Source organism: Eremothecium sinecaudum, chromosome IV (genome assembly GCF_001548555.1).
Source record: "Eremothecium sinecaudum strain ATCC 58844 chromosome IV, complete sequence".
NCBI lineage: Eukaryota > Fungi > Ascomycota > Saccharomycetes > Saccharomycetales > Saccharomycetaceae > Eremothecium > Eremothecium sinecaudum.
This window is the reverse complement of record NC_030895.1, coordinates 495869-519616: the sequence shown is the minus strand read 5'-3', so window position 1 is coordinate 519616 and position 23748 is coordinate 495869. Positions and strand designations below refer to the sequence as shown.

Genomic DNA, 23748 nt, shown 5'->3' with positions numbered 1-23748 from the left:
GAACATTGAATTGGATAATTATTTCTAAAGACCTTTAAGCCTCCTTAAAAGCTTTAAGTTATAATTCCTCAGTTATAATGTCACTGTATCGTACAGCAGGCAGCACAGGGACAGCATCGGCGATGGCTACAGATAAGGAATTGGCAAATGACATTACAATCAACAATCCAGCAAACGATTCGATCTCAGATATTGCATTCTCACCGCAGCAGGACTTCTTATTTAGTTTATCATCCTGGGATAACACGGTCCGTATCTGGGATGTTCAGAATGGTATGACGCAGGGCCGTGCTCAATATGAACATCAAGCTCCTGTCTTAACTACAAGATGGTCTTCTGATGGAACAAAGATCGCATCAGGAGGTTGTGATAATGTTGTAAAGATTTACGATGTAGCAAGTGGCCAGGCTCAGCAAATTGGTACACACGATGCTCCAGTGAAGGCGTTGCGGTTTGTGCAATGTGGCCCCTCAAATCAGGAATGCATAGTAACCGGATCTTGGGACAAAACGATCAAGTATTGGGACATGCGACAACCACAGCCTATATCTACGGTCGCAATGCCCGAGCGGGTGTACGCTCTGGACAGTAAACAGAAGCTCATGGTCGTCTGCACCGCAGAAAGGCATATCGTAATCATAGATCTTAACAACCCCGGTCAAATCTTTCGGACTTCCATGTCGCCGCTTAAGTGGCAGACGAGAACAGTCGCATGTTACATGGAGGGCAACGGGTTTGCCATTGGCTCCATCGAGGGTCGTTGCGCTATCCAGTACGTCGACGAACAAGAACAAAGGAAAAATGGCTTCTCTTTCAAATGCCACCGCCAGCAGCAACAGCAGCAGACCATCGGAACCGCAGCCAGTCGTTCCGCTACAGAATCACATGTCTATCCCGTCAACAGCATAGTATTTCACCCTCAATACGGTACTTTTGTTACAGCGGGAGGAGATGGTTCTTTCCATTTCTGGGATAAAAACCAACGACACCGTCTAAAGGGTTTCCCATCCCTCAATGCTTCTATTCCAGTCTGCAACTTTAACCGTAATGGCTCTGTCTTTGCATACGCTCTCAGCTACGACTGGCACCAGGGATATATGGCTAATAGGCCTGACTATCCTAACGTTATTAGGCTTCACGCTACTACTGATGATGAAGTAAAGGAAAAGAAAAAGCGCTGAGCAATGCCAGCTCTTCTAAATAGTGTAATACATACTTTAATAGTACATAACTCTTTAAAATATCTTATTCAACAGCTTTTCTTGTACTCTGACGTATTATGCTCATTGATTAACTAAGCAAAAACTTTTCACGCAATCATCGCAACTTTGAAATGTGTCTTTTAAAGATCTTCAAATCTTTACATTTTAAACGGTAACTTTGCAATTACAGTAAATTAAACCAAGTTATAGTAGGATAATTGGCGTTTATTATTGTTCCAATAAGGCGTGCTTTATTTTAAGGAAGTTTTTATTCGTTTTCTAAAGTATTATTGGGTGTTGGTTTACGTTTTACCAAATTTAACTCATCTCCTGTTCGTCTTTGTTATTAGCACAATACGTTCATAATATGCCAGGTCAAATTATCAGCGTTCCATTTGTGTCCCAGATTGAGGATATGGACAAATATTTGACGGAATATCGGTCCTTGAAGTTGATGCCGCAGAATGCAGCAGGTCCTTTGCAGCACGGTCATGGGCACGTGCAAGGACAGCAGCAACATCAATATCGGCACCAAGGTCGTAGCTCAAGTCAAGGTGTTGCTGGGCAGCAGCGTAAGCGGATGGGTCATAATGAGACTAATGGTATGAACCAATATAACGGCGGCGGAGAGGCGGCCAATATTGGAACTGCGGGGAAAAGATTCCAAATGAACAATTCTGCCCACGTTAAGTATGGTAGTGGACAGCATTTTGGAACTATTGGGGGCGCGGCGTCGTTCCAGGGTTATCAGAAGGGTTATCCACAAATGTTTTACCATGGAGTTGGGAAATTAGGGTGTAACGACAGCGCTATTGGGTTGTCGATGCTTTCTGCAGCACAGCAACCTGTGCAGCAACAGGGTTTTATGGCTTCGAGTTCATCTTCAGGGTCAGCTTCTCCTTCTAGATTGCAAACTTCTATGAGCGGTACTTCAACCGTGAACTCGATGGGCAGTGAATTTGGTGACAATATGATGACAGGGGACCTTCATAGTCACTATGATTCTCTTGGGTTTTCTCAGGTATCTGCTGCTAGTCCTGCAGTGAACGATTTTAACCTTGAATCAACATTTGTTAAGTCGAGCAGTTCGTCTACATCTAGTGCGTCTACGTCTAACGATTTTATGCAAGTGTTGCCTTCGTCGTTGTTAGGAGATGCCGGTGTCAATAACAACGTTTTAGCTGGGAAGAGGTCAATGGCCGCCTCTATGTTTTCTCCAGCCCAGTTTGCTTCTTCGTCGAATCAGTCTTCATTTACGATGATGCACACAACTGCGTCTACTTGGGCAAGTCCATCAAGTGTTTCGGCTAGTGGCTCTGCTACAGTCAACCAGCCAAACACATCTTCAGCCAGTTCTGGTTCATTCGGTATTTGGAATAATGATATGAGTGTCTGGGGTTGAAGGTAGCGAGCTATCTTCCACAAGGTGCTTTTAAATATTTTTTTATTGTTATCACAGTGGTCTCTATGTCAAGGTCTTTTGTTTCATTACTTGTAATATATGGGGGGTCGTCTATTTTATATTATATTGAACACTGCTCGAAAATATGGTTCATTGGTTAAACCCTAGAAGTGCGTTGGCGCAGATTTTATGTCTGGGCTTTGGGAGCTAAAACCCTTTAATATGTTTTGGCTATGGAACTCCACTATGTCATTCATATTAATAATGCTTGCTTTCTCCCATTTCTGTTCTCAGTTCATTTTAGCTGTCCAACTTTTTGTGATGGATTACGTGTTCAGCTTGGCGGTTTATGAGGATTGGAAGAGAAGATGAGAGTTGCCCAGTGGATTGTACTAAAACTGCATGCTTTTGGTTAGGTAAAATTTTCGATTTATTTTGTGATATGTATGGTACTTGGCTACCAGTAATACATCGTTAGATTCGATATTTAACGGAACTTCAACTAGTCGTTTTATCTGGATGTTGGGCACCTTCACGTGTTCTTTATCCAGTTAAAAAATCTTTGAAAGGCGGGAATATTCTGATGGGAAAAGACAAGTGCGATGAGCCGGCTTGTTTAGTGGTTATACGTGATTTATATTACGGTGAATATGTCGTGGAGTTGAGTGTGAGGTTGATGTTTCACTTTGAGAAGTCGTTAATTAAATATATACAATTTATATCTATTCCATTATGGTGATTATCGAGAACATCAAGTTTATATTGTTTAGATATGATATATGGTAAGATTTATAAACAATAAACATGACAAAATCAACATTTGAGTACAGGAGTACCTCATTGTCATTACCACTTTATACCTAATATCTCTTTGAACATATCCTGCAGCGATTGAGCATCAACTCTACCTTGAAGTGATCTCATTCCAAGGCCAACCAAATACTTAATAGAGTTTTTCTTTTTTCCCGAAACCAAGTCATTAATGATTGATCTATCCTTCAAATTATCCAGAATTCCCTGGCATACCTCTTTTAGTTCCTCTGGACTGCAATTTGATACAAAGCCTAGATCGTACTCGTTTATCACGCTGTTAAGGTCTACAGGCGTGGTATCTTTAAAACCGGAGTCTTTAAATTTCTGCAAAATATGGAACAAGAGAAGCTTACCACTTGCATTAGAAATCTTTTTTAGGTTTATTAGACTTAGAAACTGAGCGAAGACTTTTGCAGGTAATATCTTCGTCACTTCACTCAAGGGAATGTCCAATTTGTTTAAATTACCAAGTAATTCGTGGATAATCCAGTTGGATGGTAACTTACTTTGTTCTGGGCTATCTTTTAAGGAAGTAAATTCAGAAAAAGTATCCAGATAGTACCGCCGAATCTCGTTATGTGAATAAAGAACATTTTGTTTGTTACTATTCGTTGTGAGAATCTTAGCGTCCTTTATTGAAAGACAAAAAGGTTTATCCATTAGGGTCTTCAGAGTTGACTCCGGTAGTTCAGGTAAAGCGGCCTTAATGCAATTAATGAGACTGACATCCAAAACAATACGAGGGAGCTCTGGATCTGGCAAATATCTATAATCAATTGTTGTCTCTTTGCTTCTTGATTTGACGGTTTCTTTGCCATTCCAGCTACGAGTTTCTGCGACTACTTGGTTCCCTACTTTTCCATGACGAATTAAATTAATTTGCCTGTTATATTCATATTTTATCGCATTCACTATCGAACTGGTATTAGGAAGATTCTTCAATTCAACACGAGGATGTTCGTTGACCGAAATATTGACATCTACCCGCATTGCCCCAGTCTCCAAGTCGCCGGTCGAAATGCCTAAATGCCTAACCAAATTCTGATATTTTTTTATAAAGCCTCTAACTTGTTTAATATCCGTAAAATCCGGACTTGTAACCAGTTCAATTAGAGGTACGTTACTCCTGTTAAGGTCTATAAGGGTGTTTTTGGCTGCTTCTTTGTACAATGACCTGCCTGTATCTTGCTCCAACTGTAATTGTTGAATACGAATAGTCTTTTCCTCCTCTTCTAAACCATCAATATCCTTGGACAAGACTAGTTTCCCGTTCTTAGAAAAGGGTTTATAATGCTGAGTGATTTGATAGCCCAATGGCTGGTCCCCATAGAAGTAATGCTTTCTATCAAATTGCGAATTCGTGTTAATTTCACAATCCAGCGCCAGAGATAATTTTGTAGCAAATAATACAGCTTCGTAGTTCAATTTTGGTTGTGTGCCTGGCAAGCCAAGATCAAAATATGATGTATGATGGTTAGGTTTGTTTGTAGAATAGAACGGGTCATTGGTTGACATCGAAAAAAGCTTATTCTTAGTGTTCAGCTGTGTATGTATCTCAACTCCACATTTTAATCTATAATCTGAGTATAGCCTAACGACTGGCGAAGTAAATGTCGTCCCATATAACCGCTTCATCGTTACCATTCTTATTCTTCTCGCATCTTAGAAGTGCATCTTTAGTATTTAACGATAGGAGCTAAAACATCTAGCCAGATCATTATATACGTACTCAATATTAAACCTTCTTAGGAATAAGCAAATAGTTACACATTCTGTACCTGAGAGTTCGTTAAGTTATATTCAGGTTAATCTATAGTCTAAATCGTCTATATAGATTGGATATCGCTGCTTCCCATTTTGCGTTCTTGTTTACCAACGTAAATTGCACTAAATGATGATTAGAATTTTATTAAGCATCATAAGATTAAACTAGGTTAATGATGAGTATCCACTATTTATAGGTAGCAAATATGTGAGGGGTATATCTTCAGATCAGAGTTAAGTTTTCAGTGTGGAAATACTATATCAGAGGGTCTCAAAATACGCTTCTTTAGTGCGCACTTTGCTTTTGCGGAAGGACAATGTTCGAAACTGTCGTTAGGTAAATCCAGATTAGATAACGACGAAGAAGATGATGATGATGTCCATTGTTTAAATATTTCGCTCAGGTCTACTGAATCCTCAAAAGCCCTATTAGTTGATCTGATCTGAAGTACAGTTGCAGGAAGTATTCCCGTTTTTTTAGGCTCCATGTCAGAGCTGCTTACATCAGCGACGCTCTTCTCTTTCTTAGGCTGTCTCATAATTTCTTTAGGAAGTAATAGCCATTCCAAGCCTTCCCATTGATCCTGTTCTGTGACATCCTTAGATGCAGATACTAGCCAATTTCTATCAAGAGCATTATATACATTTTTGCAGTAGCATTGAACCCTTAAGTTTCCTTCGGTAATCATATCTCTATTTTCAAAGCATTCTAGCTCGAATAAAAAATTGGTCCTACACTGGCATAAATTGTCCACTGATAAACCGTCCTGGCAGAACTTATGGTCACAACCTGAAAACTGCTGTACTTCAAACTCGCGAAGCAGAAGTTGTAGTTCCATTAGTGATTCTTTAGTCAATTTCTTGCTACTTTTCCCGTGGTCATTGTGATTTACATTTAAACAAGTGTTTAGCTCATCTGTAAGGTTACCATCGCTTGTTGGAGAATCTCCAAATATCTTTGTATATATCTTGTTCTTTTCTAGTGGGTTCTTATTTTCCTTGTTCTTCTCGTCGTTTTCATAAAAGGAGGTAAGCGGAGATGTATCGTTCATAAGGTCCTTCTTATTGCGTAAACTTCGCTTGCGTTGAACGTTGACATCAAACTGCTTCAATGCCCTTTTGTATGGTCTTTTATCCATTACTCTAAAACTAGATATCAAGTTAATCCAACGGTTAATTATAACTTTACAATTGTAGGTGTCAGCCCTGACGTGGAGCCCTTATATATGTCAGAGACGTCTAGGTGACACAAAGACGCTAACACACAACATGTAGAAATATTCGCGCCCTCCATGGGGTAAATAGTCTGCAGTATGTTGGCGTTTACAAATATGGATATCATATATCATTAGTTATTATGTAATTCATAATGCTTATAGTAAATATTTAACAATTAGACTAATATAGTAGCGCTAATTGATATTTATGGCTGACTTTTCACCACATGAAACGAATGTGGAGAAAGTATGTGAATCTTTGATCGATATATTTACCCACTCATACAGTCTATATTTGTTGTTTTAAAAATTAGGAGTTAAGATTCTTAATTCCCATTGCTGTTCGTATATCCAGTGCTGCCATTAGTGTTGACTTGGTTATTCACTCCCAACTGTGGTAACGATACCTGGGTATTATTATTCAGCGTTAGCATGTCGAATTGAAAAGACATATCATCTGAGCCCATAGAAAACGAGCCAGAATTCCCTGGGAAAGTGCCTGGGTAATTGTAGCACGCATTATTCGAATTAGGCTGTTGGGAACCACCAGCTGATTGCGATTGACTACTTGTCAGCGTTCTTGGAATAGAGCCCGTGCTACGTGTGCTACTAACAGACATAGTTCTCATATGTCCTGATGGATCCGTAGCAAACATGTGTGATAATGTAGGTCTGTGCTTTGAAGTGTTTGCGTTAGCATTGTTTGTGTTATTACAGTTGTTAGCAGATGCAAATCCGACTTCCTCCATTAAGCGGCGATGTTGAGGTCCGTTTCTCTCCAATAGCACCTGTCTAACTTGCTGTACTGCATGGCTTCTGACCTCTCCTTCTAGCAGCGGCGTAGAAAGGACTTTGTATACAAAAGTCGATCCATAATTGGTATCACTCAATATCTGATATAGTGCCTGTGGAGGAGGCTTGTCATATCCATATGGTCCGAATACTGCATCCAATATGCTCTTCTTAGCATTCTCGTCGCTTCTAAAGTTTAAAATTTTCAAAACCGTGAGCGAAGCGAGTCTATCACAACATATTTCAACAATGTGAGGAAGTAATTTCTCAGTCAGGATGGAATGTCTGTTGGGCAACGAAGAAGTGTCAAGGAACCAGGTAACCAATAATGCACCGTTACTATTGGTGGCCAAGTATTCCACATAAAGCAATATCATGCCGCTCAAAACCAATAATTGCTCCTGGGTAATAATATCGTGTGCTTCTAAACATGCTCTAACAGCACGAGCACCATACCTATTTTGAACAATAGTGCAGAAATTGGCAACAATACTCTCAAAAATAAAATTATTCCAGGGGAAGCCAAACTTAAGTACACATTGGATAACATAGTTTCCAAATTGATCGTTAAATAACGGTGCACAGTACTTGTAAATCCCTCTAGCTACCAAGTCCATCTGTCTTGGAGTGTCAGCCATCGTAGCCATTTTCTGGCATGCCCATGTACCATTCTTATGAACACCCATTGAAGTCATATACGTGGTTGTCTGTCTCAACATTATATCTTTAACAACCGTTGAAGAGTGTTCAAAAAGCTTCTGTACAATAGTATTCCCAAGGTAATCAGAGCTTAGCTCTGGTAACTCTTCCAACATCGATATTGCAAGCTGTTCAATCTCTAAATCACTTATATTATCAGCATCAATCAATTTACGAAGTTCGCGCAATTTTGGTGCATCAAATTCACGATGTGGCAACGGTTCTGGCAAGGGGCCAAAGTTAGTTGTATCACTTGTGCCGTCATATGCAAGAGCATTGCTGATAATATGCTTAACCTGGTGATCATCTTTTGCTACTTCGAAAGAACCAATAATTTTTTCCAAAACTGCAACCTGGTCCTTTATATCAGCAGGGGGTAACGGAAATGGACAATGCTCCTTTTCTGACTGAGAATGAGACAAGGATTGGAAAGAGTGAGTGAGATTAGGATGATTAGTTACCTGTTGTTGGTTCTGTTGTGACGGCAACATCTGCTGCTGCTGCTGCTGCTGAGACTGTTGCTGCTGTTGGGGAGCGACACCATTTGCATTAAATACAGGAATTGAAATGCCATTCTGCTGTTGGAATGTCACAGCACCCGAGATTAGTTGCTCTTGTAGTAATGATTGTGGGCCACTTGGCGAACTTGTGGGGAGGGGCGGCATAACATTCACCTGCTGATGCATTGGTAAAACTTTTGCAAAGAAAACAGCACTGGGGGCACCTACCAAGGAAACCTCCTTTCCATTTAAAGCTTCCCTAGCTCTTATGGCTGCCTCAACAGTATCTAACTCAACAATAGCCATATTCATCATTTTCAACGTTCTAGCTGAGAGCACCTTACCGAAATTCAGGCACAAAGTTGCTAGGCTTGTACTAGTCAAGTTAAGCGTATTCGATAGATGTGGTTGTTGCTGTTGCAACGGGAATACGTTTGATATAGAAATAGTATTAGAAGGTAACAAATTCGAAATCTGGTTTATCGCCGGCACAGTAGGATCAGTTGTTACCCAATTCAAAGACCTTGGATCAACATCATCTTGGACTATTAAACCGGTAGACATAGGGGCTGTCATCATTGAGCCATTTACAACAATTGGTGGCTGAGTGGTAGAGGCAAAAGTTGAGGCCCTCGAACGCGTGGGTTGCACAGTTGGTTGTATAGTTGTAGGGTCAAATAACTGTGCATCGGCGTAAATGCTAGAAGCATTGGAGTGTGATCTTGCTCTCTTTTCCCAAAACATGTTGTTGCCATTTGGCACGGCCAAGGAGCTCGAAGTGTGCTGTTGTGGCTGCATTGGAATAGCTTGCTGCTGTTGAGCAAGCATGTCGTAGTAATTTGATTGAGCAAGATCGGGATAAGCTGTAGTGTTGAACTGAGAGGATACCATATTGTTCACTGGATCGTTTCCAACAGCACCCGCAGAAGTCCAGATATTGCTCGTGCTGGGTGTCGCTATCTGCCCTATGCTAGATAGAGACGTAATCTGAGAGGAAACTGTATTATTCCGAGTCCTGGATGCTGTAACGTTTCCAGCAGCATGCAAGGACCCATTAATGTACGCATTATTAGAATCGAATGTATAAGACTCGTTAGATGACCTTGGTGCCGGAGTCACAAATGGCTGATCTGGAAGATTTACCATATTCTGCATATCTTGAGGTGGGGTAATACTCCCTGCCATTTCAACTGGAGGTGAACGATGCTCGACATTCGAGTCCCCAAATCCAGTCGATGTCACATTCTTCCCGCCCGTATTTTTTCGGTTATGATGCAAACGTGCACTTATGCTAGGAAGCAAATTCGACAAGGTATTAGAAAAACGACCCGCTTTCGCCCTATAAGATCCCAACTTCTGGGGCTGCCCCTCCAAAGTAGTAGACTCCTCGTCATCTATTATATCCTCTTCGTATATCGGGACAGTAATCCCTGGATCAATAACTTCCGGTATTTTAGAAAGACTTTGCCGTACATGAGATTTTGTACTTCCAGAAACCACCGGTTTAGACGTACCAACCTTCTGAGCACCTTTATCAACCATAATTTCAATTCAATTTCTTGATTTCAAAAAAATTTTTTTTTCACTAGTTTATTATTAGCCTTATTAAAAATAGCACTGAATCACTTCTTACCGGCCAGAACAGTAACCAATAACCTTGAAAATATTTACAAATAAAGCAATACCTTTCCTGAACTACCAAGCTTCCTTTGGTACTTCTCACAGTCTTTTAACTTCAGTTCTTAGTACTATGTTTGCTCTTGGACAGTATTACTAAATTAAACAACTGATAAAAGAATTTCCCCTTTTTTTCACAGTTGGTTTCTCATAGTGAATTTTTGCCTCGCTGCGGATCGGACACCATATGTTGTAAATCACTACTTACGTTGAGTAAGTCACTCCGCCATCCGGTGAGTAATAGCAGGATACGCAGCAGGAGAGATTATCTGGAGGATTTTGACGCGACGAATGATATACTTCATCTGTAGGGGCTTTTGAACTGCTGAAAAAGGGGAGGAATGACCTGCGATACTGTAGATCACTTTTGCAGAAGTGAAAGATCAAGGGTAGAAATTGTTTTCGTACACCGGGTGCCTCTATGAAAGCGGAATAGCCGCACAGGGCCAATAAATACGGCCTAGAAACCGCACGCTTCTGGGACGTGTAAAACAAGGGCAGCCACCTCTCGAGACGAGGTGCCGCTTGATGTCACATTAAACGAATTCTGTGTTTACGCGTTTCCGAATTCGGAAATTCACGTGACGAATCTGGAATACATGAAAACATCATGGCTGATTATATTATACTGAGACATGGGAAGACAAAAGGAACCTTTTGTTGTACTGTACATCAATTAATAACAAAGGCTGTGCATAAGCGATATCTGATCATAGTAACGACTTCAGTTGCCATTGTAGTTGCGTTGCCATTGTAACTTATAAAAAAAATTTGCTATAGGAATGGTTCATGAACGGTCGCTATCTTCAGCAATTCTAGACCAAACGGTAGATTTACTTCTACAAGAATTGAATGCCAATATGGAACTCCTGAAAAACGAGAAGGCTAAGAATCGGAGCAGGAATTCTACTAGAAGTAGGGAGGTATCGATTGAATTGAATAATAGCCCAGCTATTGTTAGGGCAGTGCATCCTTATGATCGTGATTTTACGGTTATTAAGCCATTGTCAAGGGATGTAGGCATTGTAGATAAGGCTTTGGAAATTGGCGATTATGGAGTAGATGTAACTTCAATTGATGACGCAACCCCTCCTAAAAGTGAGGAAGACAATTCTCCCAGAAGGAAATTAAGCTCTAAGGTTCTAGTAGAGGCGGAGCCAAGAGATGACAAATTCTCGTTAAATCAAAGAAATATATATATATCCGCTTCGCCTGCTAATACTAGAAATCGATTGGGAAGAATCTCTGTGGAAAAAATCGATTATGTCAGCAGTAGCCCTTCACCGTGTTCTCTCTCATCCAAACCAGTTTTATTGCTAGAGAATCCCTCAAGAATGACAAGCCCTACTACTATTACGAGCCCTACTACTATAACAACGGATGAATACCATTCTGCAACTGAATTGCAAAGTAGAACTCCTTCAATGAACACTTTCACAGGTAACGATACCGTGAACGCGTCTAGATCGTCTTCCGTGGAAGACTTCGCTATCTCTCGAGATTTAACTATTCAGAGCGCCCAGGCAAGTGTTAACAGCGGAATTGACGCAGATATGACCTTATCAGTCGAAGAACTAGGCACCAGTAGTATGAGCATTGTCTCTAAAAGTGCCTCATATATGAATGTGAGGCATGAGAATACGGAGTCGACTGAAGATTTCCGTATTGTTAGAAAGCCCGGTTCGAACAACGACCTCTTGAGTGCGCACGGGGTTCATGAACCTGAACAGCATGGGCATTCATGCAGTTCTGATAGTGATTGTGTCACCTTTTTGAAAACTACTGGTAAGGATATTGCTGCTTCGAAAAGCATGTCATCAAAATCTCAGAATTATGATGATGTTGAATCGCAGTTCTCCTCATACCAATCTAAGAACCCAGAGGACAGTGGAGGATCTGAGAAGGATTTCAATACCAGCAATGATAATTCTGAATTTTCCATATCTTTAGAATCTTCACAAATTACTTCATTGCCTGCCTTGGATCTTCCTGATCTGCCGAAGTTGGAATCTTTTATGGATGAATTTGAATCTGATAACTCAAGTAATTCGATTGCACCACCAAAGTCGCGGAATGTAACAAACTATTTGAGTATCTGGCATTATCAGGAAAATGAAATGAAGGAAAAAAGTCTATTAGAGGACAATATATTTTCTGACACTGCTGTAAGCCTGCGCCATTCAACAATAAGCAGTGTTGGATCCGAGCACCACAATTCCTTTCCATTCAGATACAAGCGCGTTAGCAGTCCGAAGATTTACCGTAACACTGGTCAATGGAAGAATCGTTGGGAAACTCTATCAGGGTATCAAGGCAAGGAAGATGAGCTGGATAATGTCCTCAAAAAAATACAACATAGGTCAAGTGTTTTAGATCCAATGAGAAGAAATTCTCTTTTATCGAGAAAGATTCAACAAGAAATATTGACTTCAGAGAGGATAACAGCCCATCACTGTCGTTCCAAGGATATTCGAGGTAGTGATAGTATAAATTTCAGCGCGATAAATACAAGTGCTGACAATGATTCGAGCATGAGAACCCATGATGGTATCAATTCTACAAAAGAGACTATAACCGACGTTAGCCGTTTGAGGGAAATATCTACAACTCCATTCTCACCTTTACTACCTGAGCTTAATGTCGAAACCACAAACTCCACTGGTTTCCCGGATTCTTCTCATACCGAGGACCCAATTTCGGGGATTAAATCTCGCTATTCTTCAAGTCCAAGGCACGCTAAAGATTTGCACTCTTTATGGAGTTCCAGGAACAATTCCATTAATTTGGATAACGGTGATAATGCTGAAATTAGGGCTAAGGTCATAAACGACCTAATAGCCGGTCGCGAACTAGAAGAAGACTCTACAACTCTCTCGCACAGTTATATTGTTGCAGAAGCCACAATTGCAGTGAAAGATGATAAATTGAATGTTAGAAAAATCGAAGCTATGCATGGTCTGGAAGCAGATTTATCCGATTGTTTAGATAAAAGTCTATTGGGTTACAGGCCTGTCACTCCAGCTAAGGATTCTAGGTCTAATAATGTCCCAGGACTGCCAGCCCTACCTTCGCATATTGAATCGCCTTTTAAGGTGCTCAGAACATCTAGATTCCAGGATTTGCCAATTAGTATCGGAAGCAGCCCTGTGAAGCGTCTGAATCAAACAGATTTTGATTCTGTACAGGGTAACAAGGCCACTACTGTTCCTTCTAGTCTTTATGGCCCCGGCGAAAACTTGCAGGATCATGGTCAACTATTTATTGCTGTTACATCCCTCTCCAATATAAAACTTCCAAATATTGAACTTCATAAGGCACAGTATGCAGTCGAATTTGACAATGGTGAGAATGTAGTTCAAACTGCTTGGCAACCTTTAACTCATGGTGACATGCTCAAAATAAATCACGATTGCTCAATAGTTGTTACTGATGACATGCAGCCAGACATTACTATTACTATTAAATGTCGATATTTGAATATTTCAGAGCAACAAAAGTCAGTAAGTGAAATTGTGCCAGTAAAGCACAGATTCGGGGTCTTCCGTAAATCTAAGTTTAAGCATGTAAAGGAGGTTGTGACGATGCCAGCCAAACATGACCAGTGGGATTATAAAGTTGCCCGAGATGGGTCCTTTGGGAGGTTTAAACTGCATTTAAGCAAGGAGCTAATGAAAGATATTTATAACAGGAAAGAAGTTTATCAATGGGATCTGGTTAATGAATGGGAAAGGGAAATTCCAACAAGTAAAACAGCTGATATCAAGGGTGTTTGGGAATTGCCCAGAATACAACCATATGTCGTGGGTTCTATTACCGCCGAATTGAGCTATCTTCCTCGTTACTCGCAAATGGACAAGTTTCCAAAATCACTGAAAACTGTGCAAGAAATTCTCAGCAAATATCGAGAGCAACAGTCAATATCTCATGAGAGTTTTATGTGGCAAGAAGGTGGTGACAGTGAAGCCTTAACAAGGCGTTATTTCAAATTGACTGGTACCAAGTTAATAGCTCATCATGAAATCTCTAGAAAGCCTCGAGCCATGTTCAATTTGATGAAGGCAAGCAGTACAGCACTTGTGGATGGTCCAAATGATAGCTCCGCAATAACGGTTGAAAGTGCGTTTAAGGACAGAGACGTTTTCGGACAGTGTTTAATGCTGCGATTCGAAAATGGAGAAGTAATACAATTTTATTTCGAAACAAAGGACGATGAGATTAAATGGACAGAAAAACTAAACCAAATTATACAACTTAATAATTTTAACCAGCCCTGGGTAAGGCGTTACATTCGTTATGAGGAACAGCAACAACTGGAAGTTGATACGTAAACACCTCAGTAATTAAATACATATATACCAGAAGAGAAATATAATAAATACGGTCAACAATATCGATGCCATCCTAAAAATTCATTAAAATATGCATAGAGTTAATAAAATTACTTGCCATTGCCATTATTGTTACCAGATGCATTAGCTGTGGAGCCATTCTTGTTTGCGTTTCCAGCATTAGCGCCCAAGTTCGGGGGCATCATGCCAGGAAATGGGAAGGGCGGGAAACCCCCAAACATGTGATGCATACCCATTGGAAAGGCAGGAGGTGGGGGCATTGCGTTTACTGAAGCATTGTTCTTGTTAGGTGAGTTCACATCGCCGTGAGAAGCGACTCCTCCATTCCCGTTCGACCCCGCCCCTGCCATGCCACCATCGCCCGCTCCAGTGGTATCGTTAAGTTTACCCTGCTGCTGGAGCGCAAGAAGCCCCATAAGTATTTTTTGGGGGTTATATTCCTTCCGTAGCTTCTCCTGCTTGTGCAAATATTCCATCCATGTTTCCTCAGTAAAACCGTAGTTAAAGTAATCTGATAGATTTGCACCCGGTTGACGCCAGGGCTTTTCCTTAAGCACTTCCGGATCAATATCGGTAATCGGTTGGCCCTCAAATTCGCCAATAGCATTGATATCAATTGCTCCAACCGCTTTCGTCACAGAGCTGGAATTGTCGTTCACCGTGGCAACAGTAGTCGTCGATCCAGTCTGCTCAGAAACAGGCGCAATTGTTAACTCCGACGCAGATGTTGTAGTAGCCGCGGTAGAAGGGGTAGCGGCGTTCTTTGAGTCCAACTTTGATAGATCAGTCCCTGTACCTATAATAATCTCCACATCTGAATCTGAATCCTTATCAGAATCATCGGCATCTGCTTCTGAATCCGACGAATCTACATCCTCCTCTATTATTTCTTCATCGTCGGCAGCCGGTTCTGTTGTTGGTATCTTTACTCGTTTTGGCTCACGTTCTTCGCTAACTTGTACAGTTGTTTGTGGCTCTAGCTTCCGCTTATGCTGAGAGGAACTATCAGCCTCAGCATCTGAACCATATAAAAAACGATCGTCCTCGTCTTCACTTGAAACCATTTTTGCCGCTAATATAGCCAGCCGACCTTTATTTTGAAAGAATCATGCGCTCTTATTAGCGCAGCTATTTATTTTTTTAACTATTACCCTGTTGTTTTTTTTAACTAAGTTTGGCTTTGTTTATTTTTTTTGAAGTTTGCTTTAGGAACTAGAAGACTTCTAGAAGACTTGAAGTTCGTAAGTCATAATTAATGAAATAACAAAGTGCCATTGAGAATAACTAATTAAGACTTAACGAAAAAGAACACTATACAGGGCGGATTACTATGTAGGATGTAGTAGCAATGCCCCAAGATAGGGGCAGCGTGGGCCTACGACAGTGTTCAGGCACTGGCTGAAAGGGTATTAAATACATGCAGAAGAAGTGAACGAAACTACACACAACGTCAGTGGAAGTACGTCTTACATAGACGGTACTCTATTTCCTGAAGTCTGATCTTGTCGAAGTATTCCATTTCTTTGGAATCGGCTACGAAATAGCCGCAGTAGCGCGAGAGCTTAGATGTAAGGGCGTGGACGAACTCGCACTGCTCGGGCGAGTTCCACGTGACGCTATCATGATATGGGTTCACGGCGTCAGCAAAATTATTGACACCGAGATTGGGTGCGAATGGAGGAACCATAGCAGGAGCTATGGCGGGCAGGGGTGGAGCAGTTGTAGTTGTCGTAGCCACGTGATTCGGGAGTGGACCTGCAGGGGCAGCAGCAAGCTGGAAAAATAGCTCATCGTCTGCCATTGTGTCTGGCGCGCATGCGAAATCTAGGTCATCGCGCGCAAAAAGACTTGGCATTGGCAGTAGTGCAGTCTTTTCGTAGTGACCTGCACACTGATCTGAGTCAGGTGTGAAAGCTGAAGCAGCGTTAAAGTGTAGCGCTCCCTCGTGAAACTCATCCTGTTCGTGTAGAAGCCCGCGGAGGCTGCTATCGCACGAAAATACAGACGACTCGGTCATCCACGGCGAGTTTTTTGAAAGGTCTGCACGTATAACCTGCTGCTGAGGAGTTTGCAGCTTCGAAGTATTAATCAGGTATATGGGCTGTGTATGAATCAGCATCTGGCGATGAGAGGATAAATGGAGCTCCAGGTCCAACATATCCTCGTCGGGAGTGCGCAGCTCATCAGGGTCCTCGTCTAGCTGGAGGTACGAATCTATCAGGTTAGCAGACATTGAAAAGAGATATAGGAGCGTGAGGATGAAACGAGGATTGAGCGTTAATGTTATGCGCTGACGACGCCAGATACCAGGCAATTAGAGGAGATTGTAAGTAACTTTGTGAGGAATAGTACGCTTCACAATTTCCATGTCGATGCATACAGGTCATAATTATTTGTGAAGTAATAGCCCTTTATATATATCAGAATGGAGCTAAATAATTGACCATTCTAGGTAAAGTAACTTACCAGGGCTAATTTAAAACTGAAGATACCAATTGAGTTAAACAGTGGCTTGCTGTTTAGTGATATTCATAGGGGGCGGCGGCAATGCTGGCAAAAACACATAGGGTCCCCTCACCACGTTTTAGAATCGGGAAACAAATGAAAAATGAAAGAGTAAGACATTAACAGATAATAAGCGGTAATCATCGTCTAATCCGCTTATCAGTTGATCCGGCTTATAGTAAAATTCCCCTATTGGGTAAAAAAAACGGTCACAATGCGTATTCCCGTCCGGGGATCATTTATCGGATAAGGAATTGCGCCAGGGTGGTGATATGGCTAAAATCTGAGATCAATCCGTATATTAGTCTGATCATGGAGAAATTTCAGGACATGAGGGGGGTGAAAAAGAACAAATTGAAAAACAGGACATTTGTGTTTCACGTTCGGCGTAAAATAACTCCGTTTTGGGTTGTGACTGTTTTCGCCAGTAACTTTTTTGTGGCATACACCTGAACATTTTTAAAAAATTTATGTTTTTTGTGTATTTTCACGACTTGCATGCTCGTAGACGAGGACTTGACGTAGGTGTATAGCGAAAAAACGAAGAGTGCGTTAAAGGCTTCTGGTTCATCGCTTGCAATACACTCAGCACTATACAACTACACAGACAAAAATGTATGGATATACGTGATAATTGGAATGAACGAGGGCATAATTTGATGTTTTAACTACAGGTGGTGTTACTAGTCGAGCGTGGGCATCAGATCTGGTGATCTGGGCAGTAGTGGAGAAACCTGGAGTGTCCGGTGGTGGTGGGCGAAACGTGACCAGAAAACGAAGTCAGCTTTGGATCCCGGCGATAGCGTCAACTATGCCCTTGATATTCCTTCCCAGAGATATGGTTACTAACAATTTTTTACAGGGCTAAGAGAACGAAGAAGGTTGGTATTACCGGTAAGTACGGTGTCCGTTACGGTTCTTCCTTGAGAAGACAAGTGAAGAAGTTGGAAGTCCAACAACACGCCAGATACGACTGTTCTTTCTGTGGTAAGAAGGCTGTGAAGAGAGGTGCTGCTGGTATCTGGAACTGCTCCGGTTGTAAGAAGACCGTTGCTGGTGGTGCTTACACCGTTTCCACCGCTGCTGCTGCCACCGTCAGATCTACTATCAGGAGATTGAGAGAGATGGTTGAAGCTTAAACAGTTTTCTGGTTCCATAAAGTAGTTAGATATTATGTACAAGTAATTACATGTTCTGCACCAACACCGCGTTAAAAGGGTTTAAGTGAACACGTGGCCTATAAATTGTCGGGATCTACCCTTTTGGCCGATCTCCGCATTCGTCCGTGCAGCCTGGCGATACTTCGGAGATAGCTGACTCCTTAGTGCCAACAATATATAAAAACCACTCTCCTTTTAACCCCAATACACCCAATACCAAACAAACATTGATACTTGTGACTCTATACATATATATAAATATATACACTGTAGAGCTCTGTATACCACCGGTATGACGCAGGCTCAACTTTGAGTTAAAATTGAATATCGCTATACCATTAACGAACTCCTACAATATCAGTAACTAGTTCGTTTGTTATAAAGCAGGTATATACTACAGATAAAACAGGGCGGCAAAAAAGGTTTGGCGGCATAAGTACTACAACAATTTAATATGTCTAACAAGAAACGGTCATCCCCTCCCGGTATTACACTAGTAGCTGGTGGCACTGCTGGACTTTTTGAAGCATTATGCTGTCACCCATTGGATACTATTAAGGTTAGAATGCAAATTTACCGCAAAGCGGCGCACGGAGCTGCTAAGGCGCCTGGCTTTATTAGTACTGCTTCTAATATCTACGGAGAAGGCATTATGTCTTTTTATAGCGGTTTAGGGGCCGTCGTGATTGGCATTATCCCTAAAATGGCCATTAGATTTAGTTCGTATGAGTTTTATCGGAACCTCTTGGAAAACAAGGAGACAGGGGTGGTTTCCACTGGAAACACATTCATTGCTGGTGTTGGCGCTGGGGTTACGGAGTCAGTATTGGTCGTAAATCCCATGGAAGTAGTCAAGATTCGTCTGCAGGCAAATCGGGCCAATATCGTCGCAGGTACTGGTGTCGCCACTCCGCCAAAATACAGAAATGCGATCCAGGCAGCGTATGTAATTATCAAGGAGGAAGGCGTCTCGACACTTTACAGGGGGGTGTCCTTGACTGCGGCTCGGCAGGCCACAAACCAGGGAGCTAATTTTACTGTTTATTCTAAATTAAGGGAGTACCTGCAGCAATACCACAATAAAGAAAGTTTACCTTCATGGGAAACGTCACTCATCGGATTGGTTTCAGGAGCAGTAGGGCCCTTCTCAAATGCACCCTTAGATACTATTAAGACACGCCTTCAAAAGGATAACGCCACTAAGAATCTGTCTAGTTCGGCCCGAATTTTTTTGATCGGCAGGCAGTTAATTCACGAAGAAGGTTTCAGTGCGTTGTACAAAGGAATTACTCCTAGAGTAATGCGCGTCGCACCCGGGCAGGCAGTTACCTTCACAGTCTACGAGTTTGTTCGTAAGCGGTTGGAGGCAATGGGTATGTTTCGGTCTTCCACGCAGCCGAAACCACAAGCGCTGAAGTAAAAGCGCAAAATCGAGGAATGCGTGATGTTCCTACGTATTGCGGATGTCAGGGGCGATCCTTGCATATTACCGGATATAGAGTTTTTTTATATCGGCCTTCGTACCTTTTTTATGATTAAATTAAAGGTAATTAAAGAAAACAAAGCAAATAGATTCACTGTGTGCATTGCAAATTGTTCCCATTAATTACTTTAATTGCGTTAGCCGCCTAAACGCGGTTTTAAATAAATTTAGATATTGTGGCTTTATTGCCAGTTATAGTCCCAAACTATAGGACAATTAATCATCACATACACCCAAATTCTTTACAAATTGTAACCTAACACACGACAGGGCTGAAAGCACTATAACTGGATAATCAGTTATTTCTGTCAGTCGTTGCTATTTTTAACAGTAACATAGTAGATTATTAGTTTTATTGTGAACACCTAAAAATTATGATTAAGCATAATTTTATAAATAAAATGTTAAAAACAGTTAATGAATGTCAAGGGTAGTTCCTAATTATCGACGCATTTTGTTGTTTGCAGTATTAGGTAAACTCGCCTCATAAATACGTAATGGAAAAAATCTCACCTTTTAAATAGGCGCCTTAATCAAAAGAAAACGAAAATAGCTGCTCAAGTGATTGATTTTCATATGGCGCTTGCAGAGAAACGTCAGGCAGTTGAGCCAGTTGAGCAGAGGCGTGGAATGTAGTAGAATCCGTTTGTGCTCTAGGCTTGTTGTATTTGCCTACGTTTCGCGCTAGGACACGTTTTAATAGTTCGCGACTTTTAGTACGTTTAACCTTCCCTTTGCCGTTCCTACGAGGAGATAGGATAGCTTCTTCGCTTTTGTTGCTGTTGTTGTTGTAGTTTGCTCCCAAATTATAGGTTCCGCTTTTCTTAGTCAAGCTCGTGCTGTGTTCAGGGCTGGTGCGTTTGGAGAGCGGATCTACGGCAGAATTGCGTTTTGACCACTCATTTGAGTACCGCACATTGTCTTCAGCTTCCATTGTGTGTTGTTCGGCGTTAGTTAGGAAACCCAATTCCTCCTCTATTTCATGTATAAAGCTGTTACCGAACTCCAGCTCTAGAGGTGGTAACTGAACCGACTCCATGTCTAGATACTGCTCAATGTCAGCATCCATGTCGTCCTCGTCAGAACCGTCACTATCTGAATAGGCCGTTCTGCACACCTCTATATTCTCTTCTTCCTCGGTATTCTCATCGTCCTCGCAAATATTCACAAGCTCACGCTTTTCAGGACTGGTTGACTCTGGAGGGGAAGTTCTGTCAGCTTCCTCTTCCTTGTTAATATCCTTCAGTTCCCTTGTGAGTTTGTCTCCCTCCGCGTTGAGGAGGTCATCGTTAGATAATGTCTGACTTAAGTTGTTCAAACCAATGACAGTAACTTGCAGGGGTACTTTTTGAGAATCAAGGTCCTGTGGTAGCTGCTCGACTTTTACTTCTAGTTCGAAACTGCCATTAGAGCTCTTCCTCACGGAAGCCCTCGACCTTCTTCTCCCTAGCGACCCCTTCAGGTGATGAAACCATGAAGAAAGACTTCCTGACCGGGCGACGCCGTTTGCAACGCTATCAAAAGCTCCTCCGAAGAAATATTTTTCCCGGAAACCTACATCATACGGAACACCATTGTAAGAATGGCGGGTTCTTCTCTTTGCTGAAGCCGTAGAGCAATTGCTGCTGCTTCGAGAAGTAGAAGGGTAAGATGACCGGCTTTTACTGTTCCTTTGCTCCGAACTTCTTCTCTTCCGGAAAAATGATTCCCTAATAAATTCGCTGAACCAACTGTGCTGCCTAGAATTTCTCAACCGAGTTCTATTCTTCAATTCTTCAGACTCCGGAATTTCGTCCTTGGTGTCTTGGACTGCGGAATCGTCACTGGAAGTGATGTCCCTGTTGCCGGGATTCTTGTGTTGTGATGTCTGTGTTTCCGAATTGGGTAATTCACTTTCATTGGTTTCACTGCCAGAGCTAGCATACTCTGTCAAGCGTTTTACACTTTTGTCACTTATCGTGGTGTTTGAGCCTCTTGAACTTAGAGTTATGCTCTTCAAAACGTCCTGGAGTTTGTACAGTTCCTCCAGTCTTCTGACCTGTCTGAAAAGCCATTTGTCCACCTTAGCGGTGAGAATTTTGTCAGAATTGAAAAGAAAATCATTCAAGTATACGAAATCCATTAACTTATTCTCCCTCCGAAAGAAGTAACGGCTGAGACTTTTGTCTCTGTAGAAAGCAACATGCTTGCGAAATACGGCCTTATCTTCTTCCGTGTATTTTGTGTTAACAAGGACCCCAGTCTCGTTTTCTTGTTCTATCGTCTCTTCATATTCATCTCCCTCATCCTTCTCTGAAATAGAATTAGTGGATAGCGTCAACCTGTAGCCTGTATGATTTCTGGACCCACCTTTCGTCCAAAACCGTTTATCCGGGTCATGTTCATGCTCCCGAGAAAAATTAGTTACGGCGGTCCGGTGAAGGTCTTTACTCAGTAGAGGCTCGGCTGCTATCGCTGGTGGCTTTTTCTTATGATAAATCTCGCCATGGCCTTTGAGATACGTTTTTGCAGTGAGTTTCTCCACCCCTGACACTGTAGTCATAATTATACCTAATTATTATTATAAAAAATGCTTCAGCAAATGAATGAACTCGGAGCAGTAGAGCCAAGCAATGCTGTTAATAAATACACCAAATAAAACAAAACTTTGCCATAACGGTTTCTTAGTAGCCCATACTTAACATGCATAGGAAGGAAACTGGCTTTTTCTTGAGAAACAAACTAGATGTGCCGATTTTTGGGCGCGGCAATCGATGACTTTCAACAGCATCCCTACGGGAATCTCTGTGGATTACGAAATATGGACTTTTCCATGCGTAAATTCTCTGCATAGAAACGCCTTCGATTATTTACGTTCGGCCACAAAAACATAATTTCTTCACGGTATTAAGAAAGTAACGGCAAATCAAGGCCCTATTTTCTACTAAGGCAACGGAAACTGCAGTAGATTGTATAATAGCTTCGGTAACTATCTTACTCCCTAACCCCGCCGCCGTTGTTCCTACCCCTCAATTTTCCGAACAACAGTTAAACATTGCTTTCCTCTGACAATATCACTGGCGTGGTCAAAACTTGGCATCATTCTGAAGCATTATCACCGTAAGTAAAATGTATGAAAAGAGCGTAACTCTATTAAACGGCAAAAGAATTCCCAGCATTGGACTTGGTGTCTACGCGATCTCAACCAGTTCTGCAGCACAAGTTGTGCATGAAGCTCTCAAATGTGGCTATAGACATTTTGATACGGCTGAGTACTACGGCAACGAAAAGGCAGTCGGTAATGGTATCTCTGCATGGTTGAGTGAAGATAAGAACAATAAGCGTGAGGATGTGTTTTACACTACTAAAATTTGGACGCAACCCGGTGGCGACATGACTCGCAATATTAGGGAGCGCTTCGAGAAGGTCAAACAACTAGGCTATATTGATCTTTTGTTGATACATTCTCCACTAGGCGGCAAGGAAACGAGGCTAGGAACCTATGAGGCTATGCAAGATGCCGTCGATATGGGTATTGTCAAGTCTATCGGGGTTTCGAATTACGGGGAAAAACACATTAAGGAGTTATTAAGCTGGCCTGGTTTGAAACACAAGCCTGTTGTAAATCAAATTGAAGTTGCACCATGGATTATGCGGGTAGACTTGGTTGACTACTGTAACTCCCAAGGGATTAAAGTTCAGGCTTACTCACCCTTGGGACAGGGCGCAAAATGGGATCATCCGTCTTTGAAATCCATCGCGGCTAAGAAAGGCTGTGAACCTGCCCAGGTTCTAATAAGTTGGTCTTTGGCGAAGGGACTAATTCCGTTGCCAAAGACCCAGAATATAAGCAGGCTACAAAGCAATCTAGACTCCTACAACGTTGAACTAGACGAGGAGGATATCAAGGCTTTAGATCGGCCTGAGTTGCACGATAATCAGTCTTGGGAATGCACAGATGCTGCCTGAACAAGCAAGTGCATTCCAGTTATTATTATGCTAACCTACTAGATTATTTTAATGATACATTTGGCACTATGGTAAATATGGTAACCCTATTATAACGTAGACACTTTTCATATGTACATTACCCGGTCTATGCTGAAAGCCGAAACTCCCCATGTTACGCCGAGAGAAAATATATTTTTTCTCACCACTAATTTTTCCTTTACTTCTTACACTCACATTTGGTTCTTAATACACCAC

General features: G+C 41.6%; 12 protein-coding genes across 12 annotated transcripts; 6 read left to right on the top strand and 6 right to left on the bottom strand.

The window, feature by feature from the left end:
• Positions 1-77: 77 nt before the first annotated feature.
• GLE2 (RNA export factor GLE2) lies at positions 78-1181 on the top strand (the record flags this gene model as incomplete). Its single annotated transcript, XM_018131976.1, has 1 exon — positions 78-1181. The coding sequence occupies one exon, from the start codon at positions 78-80 to the stop codon at positions 1179-1181; it is 1104 nt and encodes a 367-aa protein (XP_017987446.1).
• A 388-nt stretch (positions 1182-1569) lies between these two features.
• On the top strand, positions 1570-2604 carry AW171_hschr42342 (uncharacterized protein; the record flags this gene model as incomplete). The annotated part of the gene is made up of 1 exon (XM_018131977.1): positions 1570-2604. One exon carries the CDS (start codon positions 1570-1572, stop codon positions 2602-2604), a length of 1035 nt encoding a protein of 344 aa, XP_017987445.1.
• Positions 2605-3450: 846 nt separating this feature from the next.
• Positions 3451-5061, bottom strand: PET112 (glutamyl-tRNA(Gln) amidotransferase subunit PET112; the record flags this gene model as incomplete). Its single annotated transcript, XM_018131978.1, has 1 exon — positions 3451-5061. One exon carries the CDS (start codon positions 5059-5061, stop codon positions 3451-3453), a length of 1611 nt encoding a protein of 536 aa, XP_017987444.1.
• A 362-nt stretch (positions 5062-5423) lies between these two features.
• On the bottom strand, positions 5424-6320 carry MAM1 (Mam1p; the record flags this gene model as incomplete). The annotated part of the gene is made up of 1 exon (XM_018131979.1): positions 5424-6320. The coding sequence occupies one exon, from the start codon at positions 6318-6320 to the stop codon at positions 5424-5426; it is 897 nt and encodes a 298-aa protein (XP_017987443.1).
• Positions 6321-6724: 404 nt separating this feature from the next.
• On the bottom strand, positions 6725-9931 carry JSN1 (Jsn1p; the record flags this gene model as incomplete). Its single annotated transcript, XM_018131980.1, has 1 exon — positions 6725-9931. One exon carries the CDS (start codon positions 9929-9931, stop codon positions 6725-6727), a length of 3207 nt encoding a protein of 1068 aa, XP_017987442.1.
• Positions 9932-10848: 917 nt separating this feature from the next.
• BUD4 (Bud4p) lies at positions 10849-14394 on the top strand (the record flags this gene model as incomplete). The annotated part of the gene is made up of 1 exon (XM_018131981.1): positions 10849-14394. One exon carries the CDS (start codon positions 10849-10851, stop codon positions 14392-14394), a length of 3546 nt encoding a protein of 1181 aa, XP_017987441.1.
• A 110-nt stretch (positions 14395-14504) lies between these two features.
• On the bottom strand, positions 14505-15479 carry FIP1 (cleavage polyadenylation factor subunit FIP1; the record flags this gene model as incomplete). The annotated part of the gene is made up of 1 exon (XM_018131982.1): positions 14505-15479. The coding sequence occupies one exon, from the start codon at positions 15477-15479 to the stop codon at positions 14505-14507; it is 975 nt and encodes a 324-aa protein (XP_017987440.1).
• A 386-nt stretch (positions 15480-15865) lies between these two features.
• Positions 15866-16648, bottom strand: IME1 (transcription factor IME1; the record flags this gene model as incomplete). Its single annotated transcript, XM_018131983.1, has 1 exon — positions 15866-16648. The coding sequence occupies one exon, from the start codon at positions 16646-16648 to the stop codon at positions 15866-15868; it is 783 nt and encodes a 260-aa protein (XP_017987439.1).
• Positions 16649-17533: 885 nt separating this feature from the next.
• Positions 17534-18059, top strand: RPL43B (60S ribosomal protein eL43; the record flags this gene model as incomplete). Its single annotated transcript, XM_018131984.1, has 2 exons — positions 17534-17535; positions 17783-18059. Coding segments are annotated over 2 exons (279 nt in total).
• A 475-nt stretch (positions 18060-18534) lies between these two features.
• SFC1 (Sfc1p) lies at positions 18535-19500 on the top strand (the record flags this gene model as incomplete). Its single annotated transcript, XM_018131985.1, has 1 exon — positions 18535-19500. The coding sequence occupies one exon, from the start codon at positions 18535-18537 to the stop codon at positions 19498-19500; it is 966 nt and encodes a 321-aa protein (XP_017987437.1).
• A 592-nt stretch (positions 19501-20092) lies between these two features.
• AW171_hschr42333 (HDL304Wp) lies at positions 20093-22105 on the bottom strand (the record flags this gene model as incomplete). The annotated part of the gene is made up of 1 exon (XM_018131986.1): positions 20093-22105. The coding sequence occupies one exon, from the start codon at positions 22103-22105 to the stop codon at positions 20093-20095; it is 2013 nt and encodes a 670-aa protein (XP_017987436.1).
• A 566-nt stretch (positions 22106-22671) lies between these two features.
• AW171_hschr42332 (aldo-keto reductase superfamily protein) lies at positions 22672-23511 on the top strand (the record flags this gene model as incomplete). The annotated part of the gene is made up of 1 exon (XM_018131987.1): positions 22672-23511. The coding sequence occupies one exon, from the start codon at positions 22672-22674 to the stop codon at positions 23509-23511; it is 840 nt and encodes a 279-aa protein (XP_017987435.1).
• Between the last annotated feature and the right edge of the window lie 237 nt (positions 23512-23748).